The sequence below is a fragment of the Stegostoma tigrinum genome, chromosome 6, assembly GCF_030684315.1.
Source record: "Stegostoma tigrinum isolate sSteTig4 chromosome 6, sSteTig4.hap1, whole genome shotgun sequence".
In the NCBI taxonomy this organism is placed as follows: Eukaryota; Metazoa; Chordata; class Chondrichthyes; order Orectolobiformes; family Stegostomatidae; genus Stegostoma; species Stegostoma tigrinum.
Window position 1 is genome coordinate 60,823,004 of NC_081359.1, and position 12,506 is coordinate 60,835,509.

Consider the following 12,506-nt stretch of genomic DNA (forward strand, 5'->3'; position numbering starts at 1 on the left):
ATTAGTAGGTATGATGTACTTGGATATCTGAAAGGCGTTTGACAAAACATTGCATATAAAGTTACATAATAAGGTAAGACCCCATGATTTTGGATATGGTGTATTAACACAGAATGAGGATTGGCTATCTAACTAAGGCAGAGTTGGGGTAAGGAGGACATTTTCAGGATGACAACCTGAAACTAGAGGAGTGCCACAGGGGTCAATGCTGAGACCGCAATTATTAGTAATATATATTAAGAACTTGAACAAAGAAAGTCAGTGTACTACTGATAAGTTCATAGCTGACACACAAAAATAAGTGGGAAGGCACATGGTGAGGATATAAAATGTCTGCAGAAGGATCTACACAGTTTAGGTGGGTGGGCAAAATCTTGGCAAAATATATTGTGAGAAGATATGAGGTTACACATTTTGGCAAGAATAATAGATGAGCTGAATATTATTTAAATGGAGAAAGACTTCAGAGAGCTACAGCACAGATGGATTTGGGAATCTACGTGCATAAATCATGAAGCACTAGTGTCTAAATTTATTGTTTCAAGGTGAATGGAATAAAAAGAAGGGAAGTTTTGCTAAAACTATGAAAGGCACTTGCTAGACTACACCAAGAATACTGTAAACAATTTTGGCCCTCTTATCTAAGGAAAGATTAACTAGCATTGGCAGTTGTCCAACGATGAGGTTTTCTTATGAAGAGAGGTTGAGTGCTTTGGGCTCGTATTCAATGGAGTTTAGAAAAATGAGAAATGACCTTATGGAAACATCTAAGAGTCTTAGGGTGCTTGAGAGTGTAGCTGTGGAGACACTGTTTCCTTCTGTTGGAGAGCCTAGGACCAGAGGCCATTCACTCAGTGTAAGGGATCCCCAGACAAAGAAGACAAAGAATTGTTTCACTCAGGAGGTAATGAATCTGGATTTTTTTAAAATCATAGGGGACTGTTGAGTCTGTGTTATTAAGTATATTCAAGTCTGAGACAGTTAGATGTTTAATCAGTAAAGGAATTAAGGGTTACGAAAAGAGGCAGAAAAGTGGAGTTAAGGGTTATCTGATCAGCCATTATCTAACTGAAGGGCAGAACAGACTGACTGAGCTGAATGGCCTACTTCTGCTCTTACATCCTATGGTGTACCACATGCCATAGGGTGCTGTGCTCTTCACAACTGGAACAGGCAATGTGATGGACTCGGGGAGCAGTAACTGTGATTTGACGAAGAAGATGAGAACATTGAACATGAGGAACTTTATATTCAGGATAATGGAGAGGCGTAGCGTTCATTTTGAAAGAAAGAACTAAAGAATATTGTATTATTTAAATGGAGAAAAACTGCAGAAAGCTGCGACACGAAGGGACTTGGAGAATGAAACACAGAAAGCTAGTACACAGACGCAGCAGGTAATCAGGAAGGCTAATGGAATGTTGGCCCTTATTTCAAGGGAGTTGGTGTGTAAGAGCAGGGAAGTCTCACTGCAAATCTACAACTTGCTGATGAGACCATATCTGGAGTACTGTGAGGAGTTTTCATCCCTTTATGTAAGGAAATATATTGCTTCATTGGAGGCAGTTCAGAGAAGGTTCACCAGGATGATCCCCAGTAAGGACGGATGGTCTTATTAGAAATGTCTAAACAAATTGGGTATCAAAACATGGGATTTTAGAAGAATGAGAGGTGATCTTGTTCATAGAATTCTTTATGAAATGCTAAGAATGTGTTTTCCCTCATGGGAGATTCTCAGAGGGCATAATCTCAGATTAAAGGAGGGCCAATTTAAGACTGAGATGAGGAAGATATTCATCTCTCAAAGCATTGCAAGTCTTTGGAGGTACTTGTCACAGAACACTGTGGGGCAGAGTGCTTGTGCATATTTAGTGCTGAGATAAATACATGCTTGATCAGAAGTGTAGTGGGAAAAGGGCAGGAAAGTAAACATGAGGAATGTTAAATCAGCCATGATCCTATTTCATGGCCCCTGTTGGTATTTCTTGTGATTTTATTGTTGGGCCCAACAAGTCAGAGAGAAGTTTTAAAAATTATATTAGTTTTCTTTATTTAACTCTTTAATTCTAATCGGCCTGCTCAAAGATGTCATTATATACCTCTGAAGCAGGTGTGATTTGAATCTAAGCCTAACCTGGTCAAAGGGTAAGGTCACTACCACTGCACCACAACAGGACCCTCAGACAGGATTTAGTTTACCTGGTGATGATAGATGTCAGCTTGATGCTCTGACCATTCATTGGTTGTAAATCTGTATTACTGAAAAGACATGGGGTCTCCTTTAGTTCCAAGGATCAACTTAATCTTTTTTCATTTTTTTTTCTTTTCTTCTCCTGTTTTTGTTGTTGAATAAAACTGAATGTATTCAACTGGTTAATAGTATTTCTGCACATGATGCTTCCACACTGAACAAGGATGGGATGTTATGCTATGCTCGGCATTAGGGAAAGAGTAGCACCCTCTTAGGCAGGGTTTAAAGTTGGTATAGCATTAAGAACAGATAACCTGAGTAGTTTCTTGCAGTTGCAGATACAATGACAGTTGATCAAACAGATGATGACATAAAATTTTGATTTGTACTTGCTGTGAAACATTGCCTCTACTACCTAAGTGGCTCAGAAGTTTGTCCTTTTTCACTCCCCTCCCGCTATTTGTACTGTAGAGGGCATCTCCTGGCTGGCAGCTCTCGATCTTCTCCATATCTAGGCTTTTAATATGGTACTAGTGCCTGGAATTCTGAAAGGTCCAAGTGACACTTCCACCATTGCTAAGCACACATTGGTGCAATGGCATTGCTATCATTGTGTCATACTTATATAATGAGTTGAGCAGTGTAAAATTACTTGAGATAACTTGCTAGAGTTCATGGAGAGAAACTCTTCATGAAACTCCCTGAAATTGATGTTTAGCTGATTTTAAAATTCTGTCCCAGATCAATTTAGACAGCCATTGGAGATCTTTGTAATATCAGTCGGAATGTAAATTAGGCATGTGTTCATTAGATGACTGGCATGACCAGACATGCCTATACTCCTGTTACGGTTATCTGTGCCAGGCTTCTCAGTCATAGATATTCTCACAAAGTAATATAAAACACAGATGTTCACTTTCATGTAGCTTTGTGACTGTGAATATTTTGCTATTTTACCACAACTCCATCTGTAATATTCAGCAACTTTCAGGCAGAATTTTTTTTATAATGGCAGGACCCTAACTACTGACCACAAATTGCATGGTATTCTAATTTTATATGGATTAATACTGTAGATGCTTCTGTGCATATGCAAATGTGGTCACCTCAGAAATTTTGTTGGATTTAAGTTTAGTCCATAAGATAACATATAGGACGAGAACTAGGCAATTCAGCCCATTGAAATTATGTGATTGTGGCAGATATATTTCTGAACTCTCCTGCCTACTCCCCATAACCCTTGATCTTTGCAGACAATTCATATCTATAACTAATTACACTATATAGAAATATAATGCACATACATAATAGATTGTAAAGAGCTATGGGCTGAATTTTCTCTGAACTACATTAGGAACGGCAAGTGAGTTGGGGAAATAAGGCAAGAATGGAAAAATTAAATTCTTGATGTTGAGAGAAAAAAAAGGTCTGATTTTCCAGGCAAAATTTTAACATCAAGATGAGAGAATCTTGCGCCTGAGTGGTGAGAGGCTTAATCGTATTATTAATATTTCATCATTGCTTATTCTTGCCTCATTTATATGCAGGCTACTAGAAGAGAAACTAGACAGCAATAATTCCCAACATGAAAATCACAGTGGGTACCTGGTGGCTGCAGCTCTTCACCAGACCTCCATCGTCATCAACATTTCCCAACATGGGCACCATGGGCAGTGGCAACCTGCATCCTGTGTCCATGGGGCGAAACACCAGCCTTATCACATCATCATAACATATTGGGCATTAGTACAGTTCAGGACTTCAGTACTGCACTTTGGAGCTCACCAACGACTTACATTGCAATGCTGCCACTGTGTGCACAGGGAAAGCACCCATTTCCTGCATCAGAACAGTGTGCATCTCAGAGTTCTTTGTTTGCCCTCTTAGCACTCACACTGTACTTGCTTAAATGCTCAGAGTATGTCTGTTTGCCTTCTTTTTTAGTGCAGATGGATAGCCAGGCAACATATCATGTTTGGCAACAAAGAACTGTCAAAGCCTACGACCAGGCAGCGGACTGGTCGGTCATCGGTCAAAAAAGGTGGTGACATGTCCCAAAAGAGCAAATAGGAAGTTCAGAGAGCAGGAAGGATTTGTAGTTTGGAGGGTGGTGTGGGGCAGTGGTGTGGGTAGAGTGGCAGGGAGCCATTGAGGGAAGATGCTGCATGTAATATTGAGTGTGATAGACCATCAGCCTTGTTGAGAAGTGGATGGAATAAATGCATGGTAGAGGAAGAAGATATTGACACCAGCAGGTCAGTAATCTTTTTGAAGGATTGCTGCATATGCGTTCATGCGTTCCTGGGGCACTGTGCCTACCCAGGTGGATACTTCAGACCAGGCTAGCAGAATTTGAAAAAGAATTACAGCTGTGTTTTAAATATGGCACCCAGGGCGTGAATGTCAGAAGGTCCCAGAAATGGTGAACATTTCATTGTTGCTGAGTACAAGATAGCATGACAATGGTTTTGTGGTCCATAATTAATAAAGTGAGGGGTGTAAAATCACATGATAAAAGTTGCTTAGGCTCATAGAAGGAAACCCTTCATGAGACTGTCTGAAATTGACACAGCCAAATTTTGGGAAAATTCAGCTGTATGTTTTAATATCCATAATTACGTAATACATAGAGCATTCAGGCCAGTGACCTCTCTCCGTTTGTAACAGGGATAAAAAGAACTCATTAAAACAAAAGTCATCATCCGTGTGGTGCAGCGTATCTGCTCAAACAATTACTTTTGAAACATGACAGATTCAGCTTGATTCTATTTTCAGACGCATAGCTGTCTTCACCTTATGTTTCATTTTCTCAGCCTGCAATGACATTTGAATCTGTCTGAATACTATTTCTTTATTTTGCATGTTTTTCTTAGATTAGGGTGATCATTTTTTGTTTAGTTTTTGTTGTATTTTCAACACATTTCCCTTCTTTATATATTGCTACCATATGATCTCCAGTGATTGATCAGTAAGATTTCCTGATTATTTTTCATGCATGTATCTGTTTTCTGTTCAACTCTTTCTAAGATTACAATTATACTCTTTCTAAGATTACAATTATATTGGTTTAAAGTTTGTTACTTTTTTATTTAACAAACTTTACCTTAGTCTAAGTCTTACAATTTACCATTGGTGTCCCCTGTGCACTGGATATTTTGTAACTTCCCTTTATCTATTTTCTTCAATGACCCTCTTCTGCTTTCTGCCTGTTCCCTCTTGCTCTCAATTTTTTCTTCTCCTCCTTCTCATTCTTTGCCCTACTTCCATTTATCCTCTTTTCCCTTCCCTTGAAAACAGCCTGAATGAGAATAAAAAAAATCTACTAGTTTTATGACAGCTGAATAAAAAAATTGTACTGATCGGAAGCTTTTTACAGAATTAATATGTGTGCCTGTAGATACAGGAATATTTCAGTGGTAGATTGAATTGGAAAGAATACTTCACTCACATGTTTGTATCTTTTCTAAGTTACTTAGGAACTTTAACACAGTTAAGAAAAAATAGTTGTAAGTGGCAAATATATTTTGTAGAGTGCATTTGTATTTTTGGAAAATGTAGCTGGTGTTTTGACTTGCCTGGCTTGATAAGACTGTTAAACTTCTTTGCAGCACTGAGTAGCCATACAAATAATGTTGGACTTCACACTGACTGGCTACTTCTTATATCTTGAAATTCTTTCTTGCATGATGCCCACTTTTAGAATTTTCCTCCTGAATCTAAGTAATTCAGTATCAGACAGTATCAACAATCCAGCTAAGAGCACAGGCCAGTATTTCCTCATTCTCAAAGGATTGTTAGGACAGTGTCTCATTAGCAAAAAACGTAACATGCAATTTAAACATAATCATGACTTGTGCCCTAACCCACACATCAGAGTGTTTCATTTTCCCATGTACTATTATTATTTGAAATATCCTTCTAATATACTCCAAATGAAATATTTAGTTTGATGGACTCTTTGAAAAAGTCAAATACCAAAAAATGCAAAGGTTCTAAAAAATCACAGTCATGTCAAATTATGTTATCAGCCTACATGGTCTGAGAAGGGGCTAACTTTAGCCTGATCTGTCCAGAGACTGCCGATCTTAGACAAAAAGCAGGTGAGATACCATTAGATAACCTTGCAATCTTCAGGTTATGAAAGGAAAAATAAGCTAGATAGCTTACTCCTAGTGGTTATCCAGTGATTCTTTTTAATGTTTTAATGAAGATCTGTGCTCAGGTTGCAGTTGGAGTTGTTGGTTGGTTTGCCAAGCTCTCAAAGATGAAAGACCTCACATCCACAATAAGCAGGACAGATGTGACATATAAAATACCATGCAGCAACTGTGAGAAACACTACATAGGGCAGATGAGCAGGAAACCTGCCACCAGGATACCTGAACGCCAACCAATTTTCCCTCATTTCAATACACTCCAGCATAGAAGGACATCAGTTTGATTGGGACAAAGTTACAAGTACTAGGACAAGTGAGACAAAGACAAGCACGAGAATTCCAGTAGGCCTAGTTTTCAACCTCCGATGCAATTAATAAACAAAATAAAATAGACCCCATCTACATACCATTATGGTACAAAACCAGAAAGAAGACTGCCAACCATGATAGACTGGACCATATAAATTCAGAGTGGGACAGAACAACAGTGCTTCAGCAGAGACTACACAGCCCTGATGATATCACCTAGAAGGGAGATGAAGTATTTGCATGAAAACCAGTCAGCTCGGCGAACCAATCAACAACTCCAGTGATTCTTTTTAAAAAATGTTTTAATGTGTATTAACAATTAAAGGCAGAACTGAGTTTGTGCAGGTCTGTTTTACAGTATGGACACCAAATTGAAATTGAGGAATCTCTTTGCAGAATAAATGCATTCTGTCTGCAAGCAAGACCCTGAGCTTCTAGACACTTAATATTTTTAATTCTCCACTAAACAAAGAAAATCAAAAAACTGCAAATGTTGGAAATCTGAAACAAAAACAGAAATTGATGGAAAAGCTCAGCATGTCTGGCAGCACCTGTGGAGAGAAAGCAGAGTTAATGTTTCAGGTCTGGTGACCCTTCCTCAGAAATGTTTTGTACCTTTATTTCTTCACTTTGCTTTCATGCTGACCTCTTTATGTAAGGCTTTCTGCAGTGTTCCACTAAAGCTCAGTGTCGACTTGAGAAAGAGGCATTATCTTTCCATCAGGCGCTATACAACCTTCTAGACTCAATTACTTCATCAATTTCATACCTAGACTGAGTCCCTGTTTTATTTTCTCTTCCTTTCCTTTCCAGGGTTCAGTTTTAGACTTCTGTTCCTTTGTTATTGCTTTCGGGCAGTAGACCTTCATAGTCTATTCACAGCTCTTCAACTGATACCTTTTGTTTCTTTGTCTATCTCATTATCACTCCCTTTGGATGTGCAGCCTGAATTAGTTTGTTGCTTAATCACTTCAGTCCTCTATCTCACTTCAAACCTTTCACTCTTGTTCTTTTCCCATCTTCCTTCCTTTCACTTAAAATCTATTCCAGTTGTAATGTTTCCTGGTTCCAACAAGAGATCTTAACAATAAGAGGTCCACCAAGAATCTTAAACGTCAACAGTGTTTCTTTCACCATTGATACTATCTTACTGAAAACTTCCAACATTTTCCATTTCATTTTAGATTTCTAGCATTGACAATATATTGCTTTTGTAATAGTATAATTATAGTTGCATTTTGCGTCTTGTTCAAATGGCCTTTGTAGTGGTCAGCACAGTGTAGGGCCTGATGAAGGGTCTGGACCTGAAACATTGGTCTTCCTGCTCCTCTGATGCTGCCTGTCAGGCTGTGTTCCTCCAGCTCCACACTGTGTTGACTTTGACTCCAGCATCTGCAGTTCTTGCCATCTCTGGCTTTTGTAAAGGTACTCCTCCAAAAGTTGTTTTCCCACTTGGTTTCACTTCATCATTTAAGACGTACGACTAAAACTCTGGGGTAAAGGTTGTTGCTGCAATTCAGTAGAATACAGATTACCATTGGGAGTTTTACCCAGTCTACCATGAATATTTTGGGCCTATTACTCATTATTTTTAACTAGTAGCAAATATAACAATCACATACATTCATAATCACTGCAGAAATTGCACTTTGAATGTATTTCATATTTTTCAGCATTAATATCATCCAATACAGAATATGACACCCCATCATGCTTATCTGTTATGGTTCATAGTTGAACCACCAGACCTGAAGGTCTTGGTTTCAATTCCTGTTCTTCTTGAACTAGACAATTCCAGTTGAAGTGGAAGTTGGGATCCGAAAGCAAATTAATTCTAATAGTGCCAATCTAATTACTAGTGAAAGTGAACAGCTAAAACAACTCCCAATGTATTGCCGGATATTAAATTTATAAACGTACACTCTCAGAGACACTAAACATATAAATGATTGATTTACAATTTTCAATACAATCACACGTGTATGGCCAGAGATGCCTTCCTAAGAATGCAGCTTCATCTGTATTCAATTGTACTCTAACTGGGTTGAAAACGCCTGAAACTGAATATGAAAAACTATTCGATTTTAGATCATTTAAATCCTTATTTTGAAGTGCACATACTTGCAGTTCCCTGTACCCACTTTTGGAGGCTGTTCAACTTCGTCACTAACGTGTTAATCCTTGTGAGCACAAAATTTTTTTTATAATGCTCTTCCCTTTCAGTCATAAAGTTAAGGATTCGAGTCTCACACTAGGACTTCAGCACACAGTTTCAGGCTGACGCTCCGATATCGTGGAACTTTCCCTCCGATTGAGGCAAAGTTGCACAGTCAGGGTACAGTCTTTCCGCTGATGTGTTAAACTGATCCCTCAGCTACCTGCTCAGATTGATGCAAAACACCCCGTGACACAGTTTTAGCAATCAGGGGAATTATGTCAAATGTGTTGATCAATATTTATTCCTGAACCAACTTCACAAAAACAGTGTGAGTATAATCAGATTGTTGGTTACAAATTAACTGTCTCCTTTCCCAAATGTGATTAAAAATCACAAATACCTCAATAGCCGTAAAATGTGTGGACATTTTCGATGATGGTGAAAAACCCTTTACAAATGCAAGTCTTTCATTTTTCAGAAGGTCAGTGTATTTTTTTAATAAAGCACTTTTTGTGCATCGAAGTAGACGACACTTCATCCAACCATGCACTTAAGATCATTCACTTGAAAGTGTGTTCCAGGTGACATTTGCTTATTCTCAATTTCTCATGGGGCGCCAGTACCTTTTTGGTTGTAGCGCTGTGCATCTGGTTTAGCTGCAGTATTTTCATACACTTTTTAACAATACTTGATCGGCTTTCTCACCATGTTTAAGTGCGGTTCGTTACACTTATCAACTGGTTAGCTGCAGCTTGTCGAAGAAATATTACAGCCAGTTGCAATATTTAATGTCTGATATTTAATGAAATATTCTGGTATAACTTGTTACAGCGAAACAAAGTGCTTTTAAACGCACTTTCGGTGGACGGTCACAGAATGCAAGTTCCCGTCGGCTTTCAAGGATTGATCACAGCTCCTCATTGTACAAAGCAGACAAACACTTTATAGTTATCTGCTGTATTAAATAATTCCAGCCGCTATATGCGACGAATCACTGGAGAACATGTTTCTTGCAGATGTTTTCATCCTGACGATTGTAGAAATGCTGGTTTCATCGATTTTTCATTTTTATTTGTCAGTTTCACTACAACGGTTAACTTGTGATCGACAGACAGCCAACATAAGAAGCCGACCAATAGTCGTTTTAATGAAAGCTTCACCTCTGTCAAATATAACACGTTAAAAATGCAAATACTTTCGAGCCTTGAACTTCTTGTTTTGGCGCATATATATGTTCGCTGTGTGTATTGGCTGCTACACTTTAAAAAAGTTGTTACTCTCATTTTACAATTCAAAATTATCCCTTACGTTCTATTCTGCATGAGTGGTACAAAAACACGCCGTTTTACAGTTCAAACAATGACTTGCAATCTTCGCGTTTCAATTTCCGATTTCAGTTAACATACGTTTACTAATATTCTGCACATGGAACTGTCAAGGAAATTAGAGATATAGAGGTTTTACAACGGTAACGAGGCCCTTCGTGAAATGAAATTGCACTCAATGTTTATATTGTCGACGTTGTAGATGTGCTTGTCCCAATATATTTCATGCACAATGTGTTAAACCACAACTGTCAGTTTCCACGTTTTTTTTATCAGAAGGTTTCATGAAAACACTTCTAACGTGATATGCTTTGTAATTGCCTGACACCGATGTACGACCCAGGTTACAAGATGCTCATGTTATTGTGTATGTGTTTTTCTTCAATGTTTACATTCCTGGAGGAACTAACCTGACGAACTCCTATTTAACTTGCCCAACATAGCTTCTTAGATGCCCGTTGCAAATCCTACCCTGTGCTCTTATTAAATGTGCCGGAAACTTTGGTGAACTGTATTTTTCGTTTCTTTACCACACCCCTTTATGAATATGAATGACCTTTTTGTCTGGCTTTGCGGACAGCCTCTTCTGCTCAGCAGTGTTGTCGGGCGGGGGGAAACAGACCGGGATGTTACCCAGAAGCCAAAAGCTTTGCGTGTTTTCCGCTGGTGTTTGACGCGTTGCAAGGGTTTCACAGCGTGCGAGGGGTGCGCGCACACCGCACAGACAGGGCTCGTGCACGCGCCCCGAGAACATAACCGAGACAGAGCCTGTCTTTGTTTCGCTTGGAATCGCCACCACGCTGAAAGTCAGTCGGCAGGCAGAGGCTGTAAACCTGGCACTGAATGAATAAGCGCAGGGCCCGTTTTGGATGAAGTGGTAGCTCCCCAAGGCGCCTGTGCCGAACCTGCAGTTGTGTGCGAAGGAGGGTGGGGGGCGGGAGGATAAGAGAGAGAGAGAGCTGCTAGAGGGAGCGCGCCCAGCGGGCAAGCGGCGACGTGCGAGCTCGAGTCCGAGCCCGAGCACACGCGCCCCCTACACTGGGCCGGTCGGCCGCGTGCCTCCCGGGGTGGGGCGGAGTCTCGCTCTCGATGCGAGAGTGAGTCTGTGAGTGAGATAGAGAGAGACCGGGCGGTTTCCTGTGTTTGTGTGGCTCAGGGAAGGGGGAGAGCTGGGAGCTCGAGTTACTGCCACTTGATCATGGTATAAAGAAGAGGAGGAAGCAACTTCCCAAAGCTCGTATGCAATCCTAAATGCACGAATCTCACCCGACAAGGACAGTAAAGAAGAAAATATAAGACAAATTTAACGAAAATGGCGAACGACTCTCCTGCTAAAAGTCTGGTGGAGATAGATCTCTCCTCTTTGCGGGTGAGTGGAGGCTTGGTTTTGAAGGAGAGAAGAAAAACAGTTTATAGAAAGACAATGTGAACTCTAGACGCAAACGCATACGATTGTTAAATAGCGTTCGCTCAGAAAAGTGAATTCGTTCTGTCCAAATCAGTTAGTTGTCAGGATTTTTTGTAGTTAGGTTTTGATGGGAAGCACAGGGGTAGTTGAGAGCTTTCTTTGTTTGTGCATGTATTGGCATGTGCCTGGAAATAGGGCGCAACAGCTGCATTTCACCATGATCCGGCTAGATCAGATTTGGGATTTACAATATAATTACATTTTTAAAAAAAATTTCTTTTCAGGATCCAGCGGGCATATTTGAATTGGTTGAAGTGGTCGGAAACGGTACATATGGGCAAGTGTACAAGGTTTGTGTAATTTCTTTAATTTCTATGTCCCATAACAAAGCTTATCCCCTACGTGTGTAACCACATTTATTCCAACACAATCAATTTTTATAAATGGTGTACTCTCTAGATCCTGTTTCTTCAATGTTGCAGTGCTCAGGATTGATTTAGGTTTTAGCTGGCAATGACTCCGACTTCAGGGTGATAAAGCGACAGGCGAACACACGCACAAAACAGGAGAAGCTCAAAATGATATTGAGACGAATTTGAAGTGTGAAATTCTTAAATCCTGTCACGGCTGGGTTGAGCTGTTGGTTGCACGTTAATTTGAAGAGAACTCTCAGACCAGTGTCCGATCAACATATTCATAAGGAATTCTGAATTCAGGCATCACTCAAGTGGAGAGGTCCCAGACAAGAGGAAATTAGCTTCATTTCTTTCTGTGTTCCCAGTGTGGTACCTGATGTAGTTAAGTTCAGTCATCTTTTGTCCCGCTAATTCCTCCAAACAACAACGGTTCACACTACATCCTCTGCATGCTTATGTTGATCGGGGCGTACCAGCCAGCTGGATCGCTTGAAACGAGAAAGCCTTTGTTGATCATCCATGCTTGCGCCAATTACTTCACT

At 39.8% G+C, this 12,506-nt stretch overlaps 1 protein-coding gene across 4 annotated transcripts in view; it reads left to right on the plus strand.

The window, feature by feature from the left end:
• The first annotated feature begins 10,836 nt into the window (after window positions 1-10,836).
• LOC125453113 (mitogen-activated protein kinase kinase kinase kinase 4) overlaps window positions 10,837-12,506 on the plus strand; it is a 272,621-nt gene continuing 270,951 nt past the window's right edge. For all 4 annotated transcript variants that reach the window (XM_048532228.2, XM_059646599.1, XM_059646598.1 and 1 more), the window contains exons 1-2: window positions 10,837-11,509; window positions 11,833-11,898. In XM_048532228.2, coding sequence (XP_048388185.1) covers window positions 11,453-11,509; window positions 11,833-11,898 — 123 coding nt within the window. In that variant the 5' untranslated portion in view covers window positions 10,837-11,452. The remainder of the gene's footprint in view (window positions 11,510-11,832; window positions 11,899-12,506) is intronic.